General features: G+C 36.1%; 1 protein-coding gene across 1 annotated transcript in view; it reads left to right on the forward strand.

The window, feature by feature from the left end:
• GSTCD (glutathione S-transferase C-terminal domain containing) overlaps positions 1-14,326 on the forward strand; it is a 44,263-nt gene extending 29,937 nt beyond the window's left edge. The window contains exons 6-12 of the mRNA XM_058803797.1: positions 2,265-2,380; positions 2,602-2,646; positions 3,033-3,161; positions 5,637-5,770; positions 7,487-7,517; positions 11,386-11,455; positions 13,685-14,326. Coding sequence (XP_058659780.1) covers positions 2,265-2,380; positions 2,602-2,646; positions 3,033-3,161; positions 5,637-5,770; positions 7,487-7,517; positions 11,386-11,455; positions 13,685-13,821 — 662 coding nt within the window. The 3' untranslated portion in view covers positions 13,822-14,326. The remainder of the gene's footprint in view (positions 1-2,264; positions 2,381-2,601; positions 2,647-3,032; positions 3,162-5,636; positions 5,771-7,486; positions 7,518-11,385; positions 11,456-13,684) is intronic.
• The last annotated feature ends 4,288 nt before the right edge of the window (positions 14,327-18,614 follow it).

An 18,614-nucleotide genomic window follows, 5' to 3' on the forward strand; every position in this document is an offset into this window, starting at 1 on the left:
CAACAAAGAAGCAAATAAGATCCCCTACCTGCCAACAGATATCAAAAAGAGTTTAGCAGAAGATATTGTGGGTGTTAGGAAATAATTAGAATATCCTGATTTATCATAAGGATCTACCATTAAAAAAAACCCATTGGTTTCAGAAAAACGTGTTCAGCTCAGAATAAAACAGTATCTGTTGTTTTGTAGTTACTGAATCTTTTTGCTGTACTTAAACAGTATAGCAATGAATACACTTCCCCTGAATTTCCATGAAAAGTAGCATCATGTTGTCATTTGAATTAGTTAAGCAAGGCTTATATAAAATGAAGAAGATACTTGTGCTGAAACAATAGAAGTATGCAATAGAGAGAATGCACATGTTGTGTTATGTGTACGTGTTGGTAGCTGCATGTGCAGATGTACTGTGGCAGGACTTGGAAGGTGGATAGGGTTAAATTCTTAAAGGTGATATATGGGGTATGGTTTTTTTAAGGGTATTTTAATGACTTTTCAAGTTCAACTTGAGAAATATGAAATAATTATTTGAGGACTAAAGGATTATACAAACTTGAATGCTGACCGAGGTAATACAAAAATAAAGGGGGATTTGCCTTCTGAAAAGTTGATATTTATTTGTACTAAAGTGCAAGACCTCTGAATGCCACAGAAACTTTAAAGTTCTGCTTGACATGGGCTGAATTAACAGTAATGTTCGATTTGTGAAACCAAATAAAATATTTTTGTTGTGACCGTTTATTGAAAATTAATTTTTCTGGGACTCTGGCAGTCTATTAGTTGGGTTCTCATGAAGGAAGCAAATAATTTTGTGGGGGCCTTCCATGTATTGTATAAAAAACGCCAAGTTCTTCAAGGTTTTGCCTTGTAGGGCTAAATTCCAAGCTATTTTTTTTCTTACTGTTCTTGAAGACAGCAATTGACATTGTTTGCAATCACAGAGCTTGTGAAATGCAAAGTGAACTGTAGTATTTTTCGATGCAGAAATTTTGGTTGAATTTGTTTCCTGTTGGCTGCAACGAAGGACTCATTAGCCATGCTAACTAACATTCTCTGCAGGCTACATCGCAGCTTGCTGTGTTTCTGTAGCTCTGGCTACCAAGCTCAAAATATGGAGGTATAACAGACAAAAGTCCTATTGATTCAAGCTTGATTTTATCCATCTTTCAAGGGAGTATTTACTACTTATTGCCTGCACAGTAAAGGAGGATGAACCTTGTTAGTTGATGACCATTAAGAGTTAATTGCTAGAGTTTTTGAAGATTGTAGGTTAATTCTTTAAAAATTCTTTTTCTTATTAATTTAATACTAATGAGATCAACTAACTGAGTATTAAGTACTGGATATGGTTTTGCTGATGAAAATTGTTGCTATTTTACTTCTGATTTTTAGGGATCCTAGAATCTATTTGCTAATTTTGCACAGTATGAAAATTTGATGGTGTTTTCAGGAGTTGTACTTAATAGTAAAGAGTTGTTTCAGTACTTTTTTCTTATTATGAAGATGAGCTGTCAATATCTGTGTCAAACACTGCTTTCTGAACAAGCAAAAGGAGTCTTTAATAGTTCTGTCAGCACTCAGCCCCACTGAGACAAAACACAGCCTTACAAATACATTAGTGCTGACTCAACAACTCATTGTATCTGAAACAACTCTCTGTTGGACTTTTCCAAGCACATTTGAAAGAAATTAATAGTTTTTCCAGTTCTGGTTGTTACAGATGTGATGGAAGCCAGTCTTTGCTATGTGGAAATAGTCACTTTGAGAAGTACCTCCTTGCACATGCAGTCGTTTAAATAAATAGGGCCAGCTAATATGAAAAGTAAAAATTGACAGTATAAGGAGTACAAGTATTAAAACGAAAATGCTTAAGGATGGTGTATATAGATACAGTAAATGAGGATTTATTTTGGCAACCTTACTGTGAATGTGTTTGAACTCTGCCTCTGGGCATGAATCACAGGATTGGAGGAGAATTAGGCCAGAGCTTACATGAGTTTGATTGCTTTACATTAAGTTTATATGAGTTTGTTCCTAAAGATACATTAACAGCAACAACTAGAAAGTTAATTTTGGAGAAAGTTCTACCAAATATTTAATATGTTAAATATGAATTTCACTTGAAGTGGATTAAGATGTGCAAGTGTTCCTGTCATTTTCAATCTCAGCTATCAATTGCATTTGCAGTGCTTTGCAGTTACCCATGTAAAATTGTCAGTGTTGAGAGCTGCTGATCACTACTTAGGCATTTTCTCTGTCATCCCCAGGAAAGATGTCTCGAGACCGGGCTCTCAGGAAGCAGCAGCAGCTGAACAATTTGGTAGCAGCAGTGACAAAGCTCGCAAAACCTGGAGATTTGATTGTGGATTTTTGCAGTGGAGGGGTAATGTCTGTTTTTGTTTATGTGGTGCAAAGTCTTTCACCTTTCATCTTTGCAGTGCTAGGTGGTTGTTGCTACAAAGAAAAGCAGATGTGCAGATGCTGAAATTTTAGCTGTTTTCAAAGGTTCTCTCATTGGTATGTGGATGGTCATCACATAATGAGTGAGCAACAGGGAACACTGAAAAGTGACTCATATTTTGTTGTTTGTTTTTGTTTTCACAGGGCCATGTTGGAATTGTTCTTGCTTATATGATGCCATCATGTCAGGTAAATCCTCAATAAAAAGATTTCTGGTAGTCATCTTAAAAAGATATGTATGTAGGGAGGACGTAGAAATCACAGTTGTCTCAGCAGAGGACTTTGGTTTGAAACATGCAACTTTTTTAGCATGATCCCCAAATGTGTGTGGTGCTTTCCAGAGAAGACAAAAATTGTAGGAAAATATAAAATATTTTCAAGCTGATTAATATTGGCAAGTATTAAATGCCTTTGGTTGTTCCTGGGTTTCCAGCTAATCATTTTGTAGATCTCAGACTCTGCTACAAGTGATTCAGAGGTTTTCTCAACAAACTACAAAGTTTTCTGCTTAGTAGTGTTGTACTTTGATTTCTCAGTATTATTTTGCCTTACTTTCTCCTATGTGTGAAATTTAGGTGGTACTCATAGAAAATAAGGAGTTGTCTCTGATCCGTGCTAAAGACAGAAGTGATGAACTGGGTTTAAACAACATTTGGTTCATTCAAGCAAATTTGGACTATTTTAATGGGACTTTTAACATTGGGGTAAGTGATGATAACTTTTCCACTTCAAAACTTCAGTGTCTGATTAATTATTCTTAAAACAACTGATATACATGAGAGAATAAAATTCTGTATGTCCTTACAGACTGTGAAAGTAAATGAGATTAATGTCCTGACTAGAATTTTGCAGCCCTAGCGAAGAATAACGCATAAATAGTATTTTGTAGCCCTGTAAATATTCCTATCATCCATTTTTTATGCTGTTAATAGAATATGAACCTCTGTGGCAAGATGCAAGCTTTCCATGCAAGACTGACTGTTCTTTAAATCATCCATCTAAATGCCTGTTTTGACTGTAGCAGAGGATGGGTAATGCTGGAAGTTTATGGTACATGAACAGTGCTGTTTAACTGTTTGGTTGGTTTATTTTAGAAAGGAAAAGAAATTCAGGGCAGGAGAAAGAGGAGAGAATAAATGGTTTTAGCCCAGTCCTTCCAAGTGTAAATTTCTAATTCTCTAGCTTTATTTTCTGTGCTACATTGTCATATAAATCTCAGTGGGTGAACTAGAGAGCTATTTCAAAGTGCCAGGATCTCATGAATAATACACTGATTTGTGTGTGTGAAATGCTTAATAGTTGCTTTATGAAGTGAGTCTCCAATTTTGTGGTCATTGGAATTCCTGTCTTGATTTCTGGGGGCCCATTTTAAAGGTTAATACAATGTTAACCCTGTGGAGTTTTTATTTAATAAAAAAAGTATTATATTCTCTTTTTCAAGTTTTGTGACAAGGGAGATATTGAAGTATATGTCAGCAGAGTTCACTTGGAAATTCTTCTTTACCTGCTCTTCATTACCAAATATCTGCATAAGTCTTCACATTTTATTTTGTTTCAGATAGTAAGTTCAATATATAGGGTTTACTGCAAAAGCTTCGTCATTAATTTTATTTGGGATTTTTTCTTAACTAAATGGGTTTTTAGAAAGCCAAAGAAGAAATCATTTGCTCTAACAGGTCACACAGGCTCAGCAAAGCTACTGGCTTATCTACTGCTGTTTTAAGATCTCTTTTTCTGCAAGCAAAGCAGAGAGCTAGCTTTGTTTTCTACTTGGATAGATGAGGAAGTAACTATAATTGCATTCCATGATAATCTGATAGCTGTGATATTAAGATTCTATTTCTGATGTTAAACTAGTTTTATTTTTTTTTTGTTAAATTCATATGAGCAGAAAATTTCATTGTGCAATTATTTTCTTGTTAATTTTTTAGTGTTCTGCCTGAGACTAGAATATTTGTTTCCATCTGTATGCAATTACAGTTCAGTTGATGATTAATGATCTCCTCAGCTGAGCTTACAGCAAGCAGACTGGAAACAAAAAAGACTTTGTTTTAATCTATATCTGAGAGCAAAGTTTTTATCTTCCAGTTGCTCTACCTTGAAAAGCAGCTTTGAACCCTGAAATCTGAGCTGTGCAGTCTTAAACCTCTTCTCTAAACATACAGTGAACAAAAAGCAAAGCAAATAATGTAGTTTTATAAATCCACACTGCTGCATAAAATCAGAAATGTGCCTCCAAAATGTCCTTAGTTTAAGTATGCACCAGACCTACTCTTTGAGGTGCTGAGCACCTGGGAGGAGGCAGAGGAGGTAATGCCCCATTTCAGTGGTGCATTTGACATGCCAGGTGGACACAGGAGAGAGCTGCCTGTGTTTCCTTGCAGGATATTGAGTACTGCAGTCATTTGTTTTTCTATAGGAGAGCAGAAAGAATTTGGGTGCAACCTCTGTGTTGCCCAAACACGTAAGTGCTCACAGGTAGTTGTAATCAAATGTTATTTTAGTTTTAGTTGAAGAGCCCCTCACTAAGGAAAAGAAATAAAAGAATTAGGAGAGGAAAAAAAAATTAAAGGAGGGCAAGTTGTATTTGATGCCTCCCCCAGCTCCAGTGTTTGTTTCCTATAGGTTTTACTCAGTACTTGAAAACCAAATTATCTAAATTTATATAATATTAGCATAATTTTAGCATAATAGCATCATTTTTTCCTTTAGATGTGACCTTCAGGTATATCTATTTCTTCTCATACTGCTTAGTTGAAATCCAGTTTTGATGTAGTTCTTTGTATTTTTGAGTTCTTTTTGCTTGACAAAAATTTTTTACAAATCACCATATAGTTTTTCTGTTACTATGTATTCCACAACTACTATTTTTCTGGAGATTCGTGTTTAGTTCATTGAATATCACAATGAAGTGCATCTGCCTTTTGAGTGCTTTTGGTGAGCGACCCTTCTTCAGTGTTGATTCTTTGTTTCTTCTAGTGAAATAAACCCTAAATTTTCATCAACATAGATATGAAGGAGAGAATGAAAAACTGGAGAATTAAGGACCAGGCCTTTGGTGTAACAGCTTTAATTGCAAAAATTTCCTCATGCATTTAACTAAGTCAACCAAAAAAATGCTGGATTTTATTTAGACTGTGATGCATTTTCCTGTTTCCTTGGTTGTTTTCCTGCTCTAGGTGGCCCTGCACGCCTGCGGGGTGGCCACAGACATGGTGATTGAGCATTGCCTCAGGGCACGGGCTGCCTTTGTCATCTCCCCCTGCTGCTACGGCTTCATTCAAAATACAGTCAAGTTCAAATATCCACGAAGGTAAACTGAAGCTTGCAAGATAAGCCCTAAAATATCAACTTAAGTGAAGGAATAAAATCCTAAAAGACTATAGAATTAATCATTTGAGGGTCATTGAGAGTGACCAGGCTAAGCTGGTTCACACTTACTATGAAACTGTTTCCTCCTGTTTAATCCATCCTCATGGACAGACTGGTAATTCCTGGATTATTTTTTTTCTGGATTTATCCATTCATGGTTCAGACTTAATACAATCAACATAGTAGATACAGTGTCTTATATGCAGACCTTCTACCTTAAAATCACAAAGTTAATAGAAAACTCATGAAAATTACTCTGAGAAGGGGAATTGATATTTTAATGTTGGAGGAAGATGTAAGCAGTCAGTTTAAAGAAATGGGTCTGCTTTATACCACAGTTTACTGCTTGTACAACTCCTTTGATTTATTCCCAAGCAGATAAGCTCTCCAGTGTTTCAGTTCATATTTTTAATACTTTTTCAATGGATTGTGTACATATTTTGTCTTCAAATCTGCCTTGTGGGAGGTACTAATATATCATATGCTTAAGAATTTTAAGGCCTTTCATATAAATGAAATGTAAAGGATAAGCATAAAGTGGCAGAAGATAAGAGGTTAAACAGCCTTCTGAGTCAGAACTAGGTGGGGGAAAAGGGTTGTGTTTTGGTTGGCTTTTTTTTTTTGTTCATAAAACTGAACTTTGCATTTTGGATATCCAAGATGAAATAGATTTAATTCTACCAGGAATTACATCAATGACTTAAGTATGTATTTGCTAAAATAAGAAACTGAAACATGCAATCTTAAAAGGTATCAACAAATCTAGAGAGATATTATGCATTCATATGAAATATTTTTTGTACTTTTATATAATATCAAAGTGTTCTGCCACAAAAGTGCATAGAAAGCAATTCTTTATAACTTGTCAGTTTGATAACCTTTGCCTTTAACTGTTCTTTCTTAGTCAATTTGGTACTTCCATCTCTTTTGTTTTCTCTTGTGACACAATAATACATTAAGTCTTCTAATGAAGAGACAATAAAATTCCAAGCCTTCTAAAATGAACAGGCATATAATTTTTGTCAGTATATTTGTTTTAAAATTGGCTGGTTAATGTTTAACTTTTCACCAGCTACATTTTTAGACCACAAAGACTGGAAATGATCGCTTAGAAAACTTTTTACTGTGGATGTTGCAAGAATATTTGTGTTTGCTGAAATTTTCAATCTAACCTCATAAGTCTATGAAAAACTATCAGCCTGATCTTGAGCTACATTTTAGGGTTTGCTTTTTCTTTTTTTCCTTATGTTGTATGATCATAGAGCATGATAGCCTGGCCATATCCCCATAGTGGCTGTGTTCTGTACTCAATTCCATTATAAAGACCCTTTAGCTTTGTGATACAAACAAAATATATGTGTGTACTATTAAATGTATGTAAAGAGTTTGTGTGACAATGAGAAAACCATAGTAAGTATGTGTTAGCATTTATAAGAGGGAATTTTTATTAATACAAGGGAAAAAACCCCCACTAAATACACTTTTCTAGTGAACTGGAACTGTAATGGGTTTGGTATTTTTTAAAGCCTTTCTGTATGATAAAGATATTGCTGGGGTTTTTTAAAATGTGTTCAAGTATATAATGATTGCTTCTGTTTTCCACCTTTGCTGTTTTCAGATGTGAATTGAATTGATATATTTGGTTTTTTTTTTTCAGTCATCAATTCAAAGAAATTTTGTCCTACAAGGTATGTAAAAGGACAGAGGGAAATATTTATTTGCAGTTTCCTGCATTTCACTGGGTCTTCTTATCGAATGGAATATAGGTGGTTATCTTCTAGAAATAGGAGGGGCATGTGTTATGTGAAATGTTCATTATTAGTGCAGGTGCCATTGTGTTTTCCCTCCACCATCCATTTTAAAGGCTTTTTTTTTCAACAAAATTAAGTAGTTTCTCCACACAAAACCACCTTTTTATCATAATGTATAAGTGAACCATTCCTAAGGTACTTCAATGTGTATCAGTTAAAAATTACAGGATAGCAATTTGTTTAGATGTTGAATACAACTGTTGTAATAACCATTAGATGCCTCCCTCTAATTTATGTCTAGAACGTTGGATGTTGTAAGTGGGAAGAGCTTAAACAGATCAGTAAGATTTTAATACAGTACTTATATTTTATACAGTCTTTAAAATGTTGTTCAAAATTACTTTTAAAATATTGAAGTGTGTTTTGACCCTGAGCAGTTGGGGTCTGTGGAGATAATCTGAGAGAAGCACAGGAGAAATTTTCACTGAAGAATACTGACAAATTACAGGTTAACAGGAGAGTGGAAAGGGACAAGAGCAGAGAGGTGGGCAGCAGAAAACTGGTACTGATCTGCTAAGTTTTGTCTTGTGAGTTTAAACTAGTTAATGATGAGCAACCTGAAATTTGAAGGTTAGAGGTACTTAATGTGGCATGGAAAAAAACATGTTTCCTTTTGAGAGAAGCAGGGTTATGCAGGAACTTTACTAAATTTTCAGCTCAAATCCTAGACAGGACTCTTGGCTTTTACAATATAGAAGTGATTTTTGGAGGTTCAAAATAATTCTTTGTAACAGAAATATGGAAATGAAGGAGGGTATTTCAATATCCAAATGCTTTTGGAAACAGTGGGCAGTGCAAAGATAATGTATGTGGCAGGAAAATAGAGATTATCCTTTTTAATCCTTAATTTAGAACGAGTTTTAAAAATTCCGAAAATCTCCCGCCATCTTATAAGGGAATAGTTCAGTTATCAGGTAATAAATGCCCAAAGACTGAGGTGCCAAAAGCCACATGATGGATGTGGAGCCGCCATTATTTTTTCCCATGATTAATGTTCCTTTCAGCATCTCTGTGACATAATCTCAAAGAAGTTGGGTTTCAGTTCAGAAAAAAATTATTTACTAGCATTATTAAACCTGCTGACAGTACAGAGAGGGATGGTGTCAGTTATAAAGTCTAAGATTCCTAGATTAGGGTAGTGTGTATAATCTTATTGCAACTCAGTGAATTTCTTTCTAATCTGTTAAACCATGGAGATTTAAATCATAGGGTTTGTCAATACTGTAGAAGCTCCAGAATTTTATTAATTGTGTTGCAGAAGGGCACAGGAGTCAAAGATAAGGCTAAAAAATATTGCTACTCTTAGTAACATGAGAATCTATACAATTGGTCTAGGCTGGTTGGTGCCTCAAATAATCCTAGTTATAAATAACTTCTGTTATGCAGCTAGCTGTATGCGTTTTTATATTTCATATTAATAAATTCTTACAAGTTATTGGCTAGCAGCCAAAGTTGCCATGTGTTAGCCAGACTTTGTCTGTGTCATCCACTCCAGTTCCCATTTTAAATTAATTTCTCTTATCTTTTATTTTAGTGAGATCTAAAAAGACATCCAGAAGTCTGGCATTTCCAAAACTTTCTTGATGAGAACATTATGCTGTAATTCATTTGTTTATAGTTGCAAGGAGTAAGGTTATGCTAGCTGTAGATTTCTGTTATGATACATTTTGAGACTCTGTCAAGACACAAGGAGAATTGGAAAGTAGAACTGTATACATTTGCAAATACAGCTTTGGAAATTTAATAGAAATGGAACAGGTAGATGTTCTAGTAAACAAGTTAATTGTTTATGCACACTTTGGGAAGTTTCTCAACCTTACTTTAGAAATGCTTTTTTAAAATTTCAGCCAACAGGGAATATGACAATTTAATCATTGTGTCAGGGGGAAACAATGTAGTCATAACAGCCTCTAGTTTATCTTTTTGGATCACACTGTAAGAAGCCAAGGATTGGAGTCAGTCCAGATGTTCAGGTCAAGTGACAAGACTTACCTTGGCTCTGGTCTGGTCCAAAGAGCTGGGAACTTGCTGTTGCAAAGAGCCAAGTTCTGTCAGGTGCCTGAAGACTGGTGAGGAGTTGTGTGCTAACATGGGTCTTCTCCCTTTCCTCTAAATCCCTCTTTTTCTCCCCAAGCTGCCTGTCACTCCTGCTTCTCTCCAACAGTGGCCACATTGTCTGTGGCACCCCTTCTTCTCCGTTCTTCAGTGGTCACATCTGGGTTTAACATTTTTACCTCTTTTGTACTACAGGAGTAGCCACATTTGAGCTGAACTGCCTGGGTGTAACATGTTTAAGGCCTAAATGTGTTATAACATGTTCTTATTTTGCTTCTGTATTTTTTATGAAGCTGTGAGCTGGAAACCTTCATGTCTTTGTGCTGTACTAGGGAACAAATATCCTTGCATCAAGATATTATAAATGTATTTAAATGAGTAATATTTGTGTATCAAGAGATGATCATATTTTATTTTATAATATATGGGAAAATTTTTTGCAGTCAGGTGTCTTGTTTATGAATTGGGTGGAGTGCAGTGGGGGAATTGCCATCTTGTTTTAATATGAAGATTTCTTGTGGAGTGAAGACTTTAGATGTTTATGGCATTCTAAAAACGCTGGAGTAAGTATCCTTACTTCAGAATAATGAAAGAACCTGAAGTGTCCTTAGGTGAGACACTTAGCTAAGTGTCCTTAGCTTCTTCACCTGTTATAAGAACCAAATCTTTAAAATTGTAATTTTATATCAGGTAAGAATAAAAAACAAAATCTTTTTGATGCAAGACACATGTCCTTGTTTATCCAGAGCTATAGCTCTGGAAGCTTTGCTTGGGAGAGCACTTTGTGCTGTTGCCCATTTCTGTTTTCTCCCCATGACATTGTGGGAGACTTGGCAACGTTGTGGGATTCTAAGAAGGTTCTGATTAACTCTGCCCTGTACTGAGCATTGCAGCTGTCCCACAGGCACAGCTGTCATCAGAGCAGTAATTCCACTGCCACACCTGCAAGGGTTTGCTCTCTCCCCTGGCTAGCCTGCCTTCCTTGCCTTGCCTGATCTTTGAGGTGCCACTGTGCTGGCATTGAAGGCAAGTGAGGATGGGGCTCTGCTGCTGCCCCCTCCCCTGCACCATCCCCCTGGCTGAGTGGGCAGGGAGAAAGTCTTCTGTAGAAGTGTCTGCAGAAACTTTTAATGGAACAGGGGTAGTTTGAAAGTAAATTGTGCTCATTTTGCTGGACACTTTCCTATTCACAGCCAGGTATTTTTTGCCCTCAGGGTCTGATTGGATTTGGTGGGGCAGGGGAAATTTGACCCATCAGCTTATCCTGGGATTCAAAATCACTGCTTGGGAGAAATGTTCAAATCAACTGTTAAAGAATTTTGTCTCGGCTGCTTATTGATGCAGGGAGGCTGCCCTATTACGACTGTGCTTAACGATGGCTGTGTTGCTCATCAGTTATTGAAGGCAAAGTTATTCTGCAGGATGTCTTTGAAGGATGCTGTCTTGTATACATTGCATCCCATTCAATTGCTGCAAAGAATTAGGAAGTTTAGCAAGAAATAAATACTAATGAGGAGAAATGAGGCAGTGATTACAAACACTTGACCTACACAAGTATTTGCAGTATAAAAATTGGGAATTCCACACAGGTGAATTTTTTTAGAAATACTGTCTTCAATGTGGTATCATTTCTGATACTTTTAAGCATTTAATCAGATTTTTCTTAATGATTTTTTTGTCTTTTTTATAGGAGCACATGATCCTTTGCAGATTTGCAGATCAGACAGCTGTTCAGCTTCCACCTGAACGCAGGCAAATCGGTATGAATTTCTGCAGCTGTTGTGTAAACCATCCCAGTAATGGTTTTACCTTGATACAGAAAGGAAGAAGTAGGACATTTATGAATGGGGCTTTAAGTAGATGTCTTCAGATAACAGTTGAAAATTTAAGTTTTGTCACATTTCACATCTTGCTGTTCTCTTCTTGCTATAGAAATGTCTTTCTTCATCCAAAATCATCAATATTAAAGTGACAGTTTGGTATTGTTGTTTTGATGGAAGCTGTAACTAGCTTCCAGGTCAGAAAAGACAGAAGGGCCTAGGAACTCTAAGGCTGCTTAGAGATAAGTCTGCTTTTTTGGCTTAGAAGAAATATTTACAAAGTATATGAAAGCAGTACTAGCTAATAAGCATAATGTTTTTAAGAAGCTTAATTTGAACAATTGAAAGTATTTCTTATACTCGCTGCCCAAAAATAAAATAATAGAGATCCTGTATAAAAGCTGACAGTAAATTTGTCAGTTTCTTTTGTCATCATCACAATATTTGAAAAACAAATTTTAAACAGGTCAATATTCATTACTAGTGTTGGACCCCATGCTGTAGACTGAAAATTGAAATAGGATCAAAAATTTTTTTTGAAGGATTGTAACTCTTATCTGTTCTCAATGTCTGAAACTGCAGGGTTTTTTTTCCACAAATGTAACTTTTAAGTGTTTTGCCCTGACAGTGAGTACTATTGTAATAATAATATTGGAGTCAGTGGCCATTTTGTTCAACCAACCCGAGAAGGTGGTTTTCTAGGAAACCACAGATGTGGGAGGATAGGGCTACAAAAGGTGATTTGCAGAGTTCTGTCTGGTTGGTTATACAAACTAGTGATTTCTCCCTGCAACATACAAATCCATACAGGACTGAGTTGGAAAGATCTTTTTCAGGCTTTCCCTTATTATTGTATCTTTAAATTGTCTCCAACTCAATTACTACCTCTCTCAAATCTCAAACCACCAACATAACTGAGGCCAAATGTCATAATAGTGAATTCAAAGCAGTGAAATTCTTCTGTAACTAAGCTGAGAAGGAGAAGATAGTTCTGTCTGGGGGCTCACTGTGGATGGACAGAGTAGGTTGGACTGAGCCCTGCATTCAGCTGTGATGTGCACCAACTGCTCTGAAATACAAGGATACTGCAGGGTGTGTTGGTGCCACCTGCCCAGAACTTCTAAAGGCTCCTGACCAGGGTGCCTAGCAGGGCTGGTAATGATACAGGCACAAAAGCTGATTATATATTCAGGAAAGTGAGGTAAGCTGTTCCACAGGGTGGTTTGGAATGCCAGACTCCTATTCCAAAGGCTAACAGGATGTGCTCTGTCTCTTCATCTCAGACCCCAAATACCTTTAGCTGTATAATTCTGTCAGGAACAAGGGAAGAGGCAGGATCATCGTGTTTGAGACTGAAGCAGGATTGTGCCCTGTTGACTTGAGACTGTAACTACAAGTGATAAAACATTTCAAAGTAGCACTAAATTTTCCTTTCAGTAGAGTTTCAAGCTGCTGAAAATACAATCTGACAAGTCAATTCTGTTTTTCAGAACATAATAATCAATTATAATGAGTGAATAAGTAAAGAATGGTCCCATCATCTTGTCATGGCTGTATCATAACAAAAAAATTCTAAGCAGAAAAAACCCCTCTATCCTTCCTGGGTTTTTTGCTGCAGGTAAATCTGAAATAAGCTTATTTTGCATTGCCAATTTAGTATGTTTATTTATTGCATTGCCAATTTAGTATGTTTATTTATAAGTAGTTATAGTAATATGTCTCAAATCAATTACACTTTTTGGTATTTTAGTCTATTGTTCAATAACCAGAGATTTTCAGATTTTAGGTGAAAGTACAGGAAGGAAACAGCTATGGTTTTAAAGGGACTAGAAGTCTGGCAATTCAGAGGGCTAAGGGGTAAACTAGACATTTTTCTTCTTCCCATTTACATTAAAGCATGTTTTTTTCCTGTAAGTTTTGAGAATACTTTTAAATAGTTGTGCCTTTCTTCATATAAAGAGTTAATAATCTCTTCAAGGTCTTTGCTAAATGAGGAGTACAAGTTACAGATGTGATTTGGAACATAAACCAGATTAAGATGTTTTTTAAAGTAGATTTGGAACTTATTTTTTAGATGACTTACTGATGTGTTTTCCTAACATTACATGCACATTTCTGATAATATTTCTACATTTTGAGTTTCTGTGTTCTCCCTTGCTGTCATTTTAGGAAAGCAGTGTATGGGACTTGTAGATCTGGATCGGGCATGGGGTGCAGAAGAGCATAACTACTCTGTCCAAGTTATATCTATGGAGCCAGAGAGTTGCTCTCCAAAGAACAATATGTTTGTGGGCATCCCTACTTAGAGTGTGAAACTTGCATTTGATTTGAAGCTGAGCATAAATCTTCAGTGCATAATGACATCCAGCAGATAGAGGCAGCGCTGGGAAGCAGACATCCTGCATCTTGAACACATTGCCTTCGGAAAGGGAAGCAGCCCCCAAAGTCCTGAAAAGCAAACTGCATGCAGAGCATCACAAATCAACTTGCAATATGTCATTAAGCAACTTTTGGTTCTCATACTGAGAAGTTTCTGGATCTAATGGCTGTGCATGGAATTATATCCATCTGCAAAAGTTTAGGAAAAACTGGCTTTGTTGAAGGAAAGGTGATTTCCTTTTCAGTAAAGCTGTGTCTTGGCTGCTTGGAAATTGCGTTCGTGGTCAAAACAGCATTTGTGTTCCTAAGCAGAGCAGTTATCAGCCAGCAGTGCTGATCACCAGAGGAACAGAGAAGATCAAGTTTATTGTGTTAGTGAAGATGGCTGTGCAACAGGTGGTGGCCTGACTTTGCTGAAGAATTCCATGCTACTGTAGCAGATTATTTTTAATAAAAGTTCATCAGAATATTTTTGGGCCTCAATCTGCTTATTAAAATGTATTCTACCTTGCCAATAATTCTTTTAAAAGACTTCAGAATTACCTTTAAATATTATGCAAGGATTCTGTAACCAGGCAGTTGACACTTGGTTTAAAGAAACCAAACTTCTCATTATCCATTCACCAGAAAGTGGGAGCTAGACATGATGATAGGGAATGGATCCTTCACTGTTGCATTGGTAAACAGAAGTGTGTTGATTCCTATTCATAACAAACTTGCCGTCCTGAAGAAATATTTATGAACAGTTCATGTGTCTACATAGACCATCTTCATTGATTTTATATTCAGTTTATGTTTGACAAAAGTTGCTGTGTGGAACCATTTGAAAAGATAATCGTGGTTATGCTGCTCTAAAATGAAAATAAGTATTCTCCTGTGCTCCATTTTCCCCCTAATTTAAAATCACCAGTTGACACAAACACAATGGAAGGACCTCCTAATGAGATTTTTACTGCATGTTTAGGGATTTTACACATCTGTGATTTCTGCCATGATTCAGTTTATTTAATCTGAAGTTTGAAAACTATGAACATAGCTTCCAGACATGGCTAACTGAATTACAAACAATAGGTACTGGAGCAAAAAAAGAATCCAGAAGTATTTTATTATTCATGAAATGTAGATATCTTAAAGATCAAAATACCTGGGTTTTTTAAATGTGAACACATGGAACGCTACCCCCTTATTTAAAAAGCACACAAATGAGCAAGTTGGAGTGAAATCCTGCCTTTAGCATGAGTTCTTCCATAGATAATGATGAAATACTTTTTCTGCAACTGTTTGTGGTTACAGGAGGAACTTGAGTTTTGAAGAATGTATGGCAAATACAAAATACATGGCGATACCAGTTGTCTTCAGAGTTTTCTGCAATACTTGCCCAATGGGAATTCAGTTTCTAAATTAGTGGTATGTCAATCTGAACATTAGTCATGTTAAATTGCTTTTCTGGAGTGAGCAAATGTCTCTTTATGACTTTCTTGTGCTGAAGGAAGAACTCGTCAAGGTGAGGCCGTTGGAAACTGATGCTGTTTACAGTAGGAGCTTTCACACTTCTCTGCTCCAGAGAAGTAGCAATATCAGTGCTTTAATTATGGTGGTGTTGAATATTTGGCAAGGTTTGATACTATGCAATAAAACAGAGCTTTCAGTAAAGCAGAATTCTTTGCTCTTACATGCTTCACATCTTTTGCAATATCTGTGTCAATAGTCTGTAATAGTTTTTGGATCTACCTGTAAAGAAGGAATACATTTAGGGTCTACAACAGAGAACATGTGTGCTACTGGATAAAAGATAAAAATGGTTTTTTTAACAGGCAAAACCAGGATTTCTTAAAAAGAGAGGTGGAAAAGGAACCTTATTTGGACAGATGACCAAGTGTTTATTAGGTGCTTCAGATGGTCTAGAAAAACAGGTAAAGTCAAGCAAGAATCCAAATACCAATCTCTGTTTCCTATTTCATTAAAGTACCTGCTTTCATCTTAATGACAGCTTCCCACAGGTGTTGCTTTACTTGTGACTTAAGTAAATTATTTTGTATCTGCTACCCCACAAAGAAATAGGCTTCACAGGAAGAAAAAAATTTATAGAAGCAAGGGAAAAAAACAGCAGAAGTAGTGCTGTGTTTATATGCATGATGACATCCCATTTTTTCTTGGATGAGCCGAACTATACAAAGTGAGTTTATGACAAATTTTTTTCCTTCCCAAAATCAGGAATATTTTAATGGCATCTCACAATATCTATCATCTTAATGGCTTACAGGATTAGTGAGGCTGCATTCCATTTGTGATACTGGTGTGAGCTTGTTGCTGTTGGCATCAATGGGCTCTGGTTTCTTCTCAGGAGAACAGAATCTTTCTCATGTCCAAGGATGGAATTATGTTACTATGACTAGTAAAGCCTGAACTATACTTCAGATGAACTGATGTTTATTGAAAACTGAAGAGAAGCAGATTAAAAAAAAAGCATAAAAATCAAGATTTGCAGCAAGAGATAATACGTAATTCACCACAGATTAAATCGCTAAACTGTGGCATGTACTTTCTGAAAGATGAACTCAATTATATTAATTTTTAGGCATGTTACTTTGCCCTATGTTTCTGTATACATAAATGGTATGGAATTAATAGAGCCTAAAATAGCCTAAACAAGGTGAGTAGACAGTGTGGTCCTGTGAGTGAACAACTGGTGTTCTAGCAGCTAGTTATTCAAGGAGCTATCTTGATGTCCAAGGTGCATCTCCAAATACTGTTTGTGTTTTTCATTTGTCTGGCCCATTGGGACCAGCTATAGGCTGAAAAAATTGCTGTCCTAGCATAGTCATGATTTTCCATTATCTTGAAAGTTTTCTTTTATGTTTCCCTTGTAGCCTGTAATGCTGGCAAATGTAACCTTGTAACAGGAAACAGATGACCAAGCCATGTTAAAAGTTAGTCATCTGTGTGGACATGTATCCTTACTTTTGGTTTTTCATTTTATTCTTCATTCTGTTATTTATCTGCTTCTTCAGCCATCTTTCAAGAGATCTTGAAATGGCTGTATTTAGGCAGGGGTAGTAATAAACAAAGGACATTCCTAGTAGGTTCATTGTGCTGCCTAATTTTTATGTGGCTTGACCTAAACAAAAAAAGGTAAAATGTTACTATTATTCTGATAAAGCCATCTTTTGATTTTTGCTGTTGATGGAACCTACTCTAGTGGTCAAAATTACTCAAAGATAATCCTTAGAGAAATACACATAAAAATATTTACTTATAGGGTGGCCATAAATTTTAGGCCAATGTTTTCTGGTCATCTTTTCTAGACTTTTAGCTACTTGGTGGATGCAATGGCAGTAAGCAGAAATGTCTTTCTAAAAGCTGTATTGCTAGGTGACTTGCAATGCCAGGTGTTCTCATCGAAAAAAGCATTTAAAGAAACCATTTATGGTCAAGTAAGTTTAAGTAACCTGCAGTGAAATGACACTGAGCTGATTTTACAATAGTTTTAAACAGATGTTGGTATGGCTCAACACCATAAGCTGAGGTGATTTTCTTTTAAAATTTTGGCATAGGGTTAGTAATTAACTCTTTAAATGTGTGTGTGTGTGTGTGTGTGTGTGTGTATAATTTTTAGAAATTATTGGCCTAGAAAAGCACTGATTACCAAAAAGTAACTGAAGAGGTGAAGCATTAGTTTTGGTCTTGGCACCCAGTTGTCAGCTGAAGAAAAAGCACATTTTCCTTTAAGCATAATCAAGTACTACTTTCAGTGCTCTTGCCTTGGACCATTTGCTTGTCATAACAAAATCCTCATGTACAATCTCAGTCTAAGTTCCTGTGGTTTTATTACCATTTTTTAAACAAAATTGAAATAAATTTACCTGTCGATATGTCTAGTGTTACTTACATGCCCCAAATAAAAAAGAAGAAAACCTCTGAACTTTCCATGCTCAGACCTGCACTTTAACTATGTGGCTACCAAGGTTTCAGTTCAGTAGCTTGTGCTTAGCAAGTTTCAGCTTACTACAACTATCATTAAAAGAAATTCAATTTTCTAAGTCAATAATATATTAAGATTCTATACAAAGACTGAAAAACTGAAAGCAGCTTAATTTTCTTTGGTTGTAGCTTTTATTTAATTAGAAATTGCATGAGTAAAGAAGTACTCTTCTCTGCAGTCTTCTCATAGTGAATTTAAGAAAATACTTGAATTTTCAAAATAGAGGAGGGTGCTGAGGATAGTTTTATAATAAATTGCAATTTAAACAATAAAAGGAGAGGAGTTAACATTATCCCAGTATTAGCCTCTAAAAAGATGATCAGCTGTTACAATTTCCCCCGTTTTCTGTCTCACCTGCAGGACTTCAGACCTGAAATGTGTTTTCCTGGGCATGAAACCTGCAGAGCAAAACAGGAGTGTGCCTTGGATGGCTGCTCTCCCTGTCCCCATGACAGGCACGTGCCATCCCTTGGCAAGGTGAAGTTCTTTCAGTCTTGTTTTTCCCCCTTGGTAATGTGGGAATAATGTCTCCTGTTTTCTCTTACAAAACACAGACTCCAAGTATTCATCTGCTCTGTTGGAAAGAGACCTCTGATAGCTGTGAGATTATTTGATCCATAATTATAAAATGTTAGGGTTTCTTCCCAACATTAAATACCTGAAATTTTTCCTGTAGTAATTTTAGCCCTTACCTTTTCCTTATTTTGCTTTACCAAGTATGCTGTCTATACATTAATT

This window comes from Ammospiza caudacuta, chromosome 4, assembly GCF_027887145.1.
Source record: "Ammospiza caudacuta isolate bAmmCau1 chromosome 4, bAmmCau1.pri, whole genome shotgun sequence".
Taxonomy (NCBI): Eukaryota; Metazoa; Chordata; class Aves; order Passeriformes; family Passerellidae; genus Ammospiza; species Ammospiza caudacuta.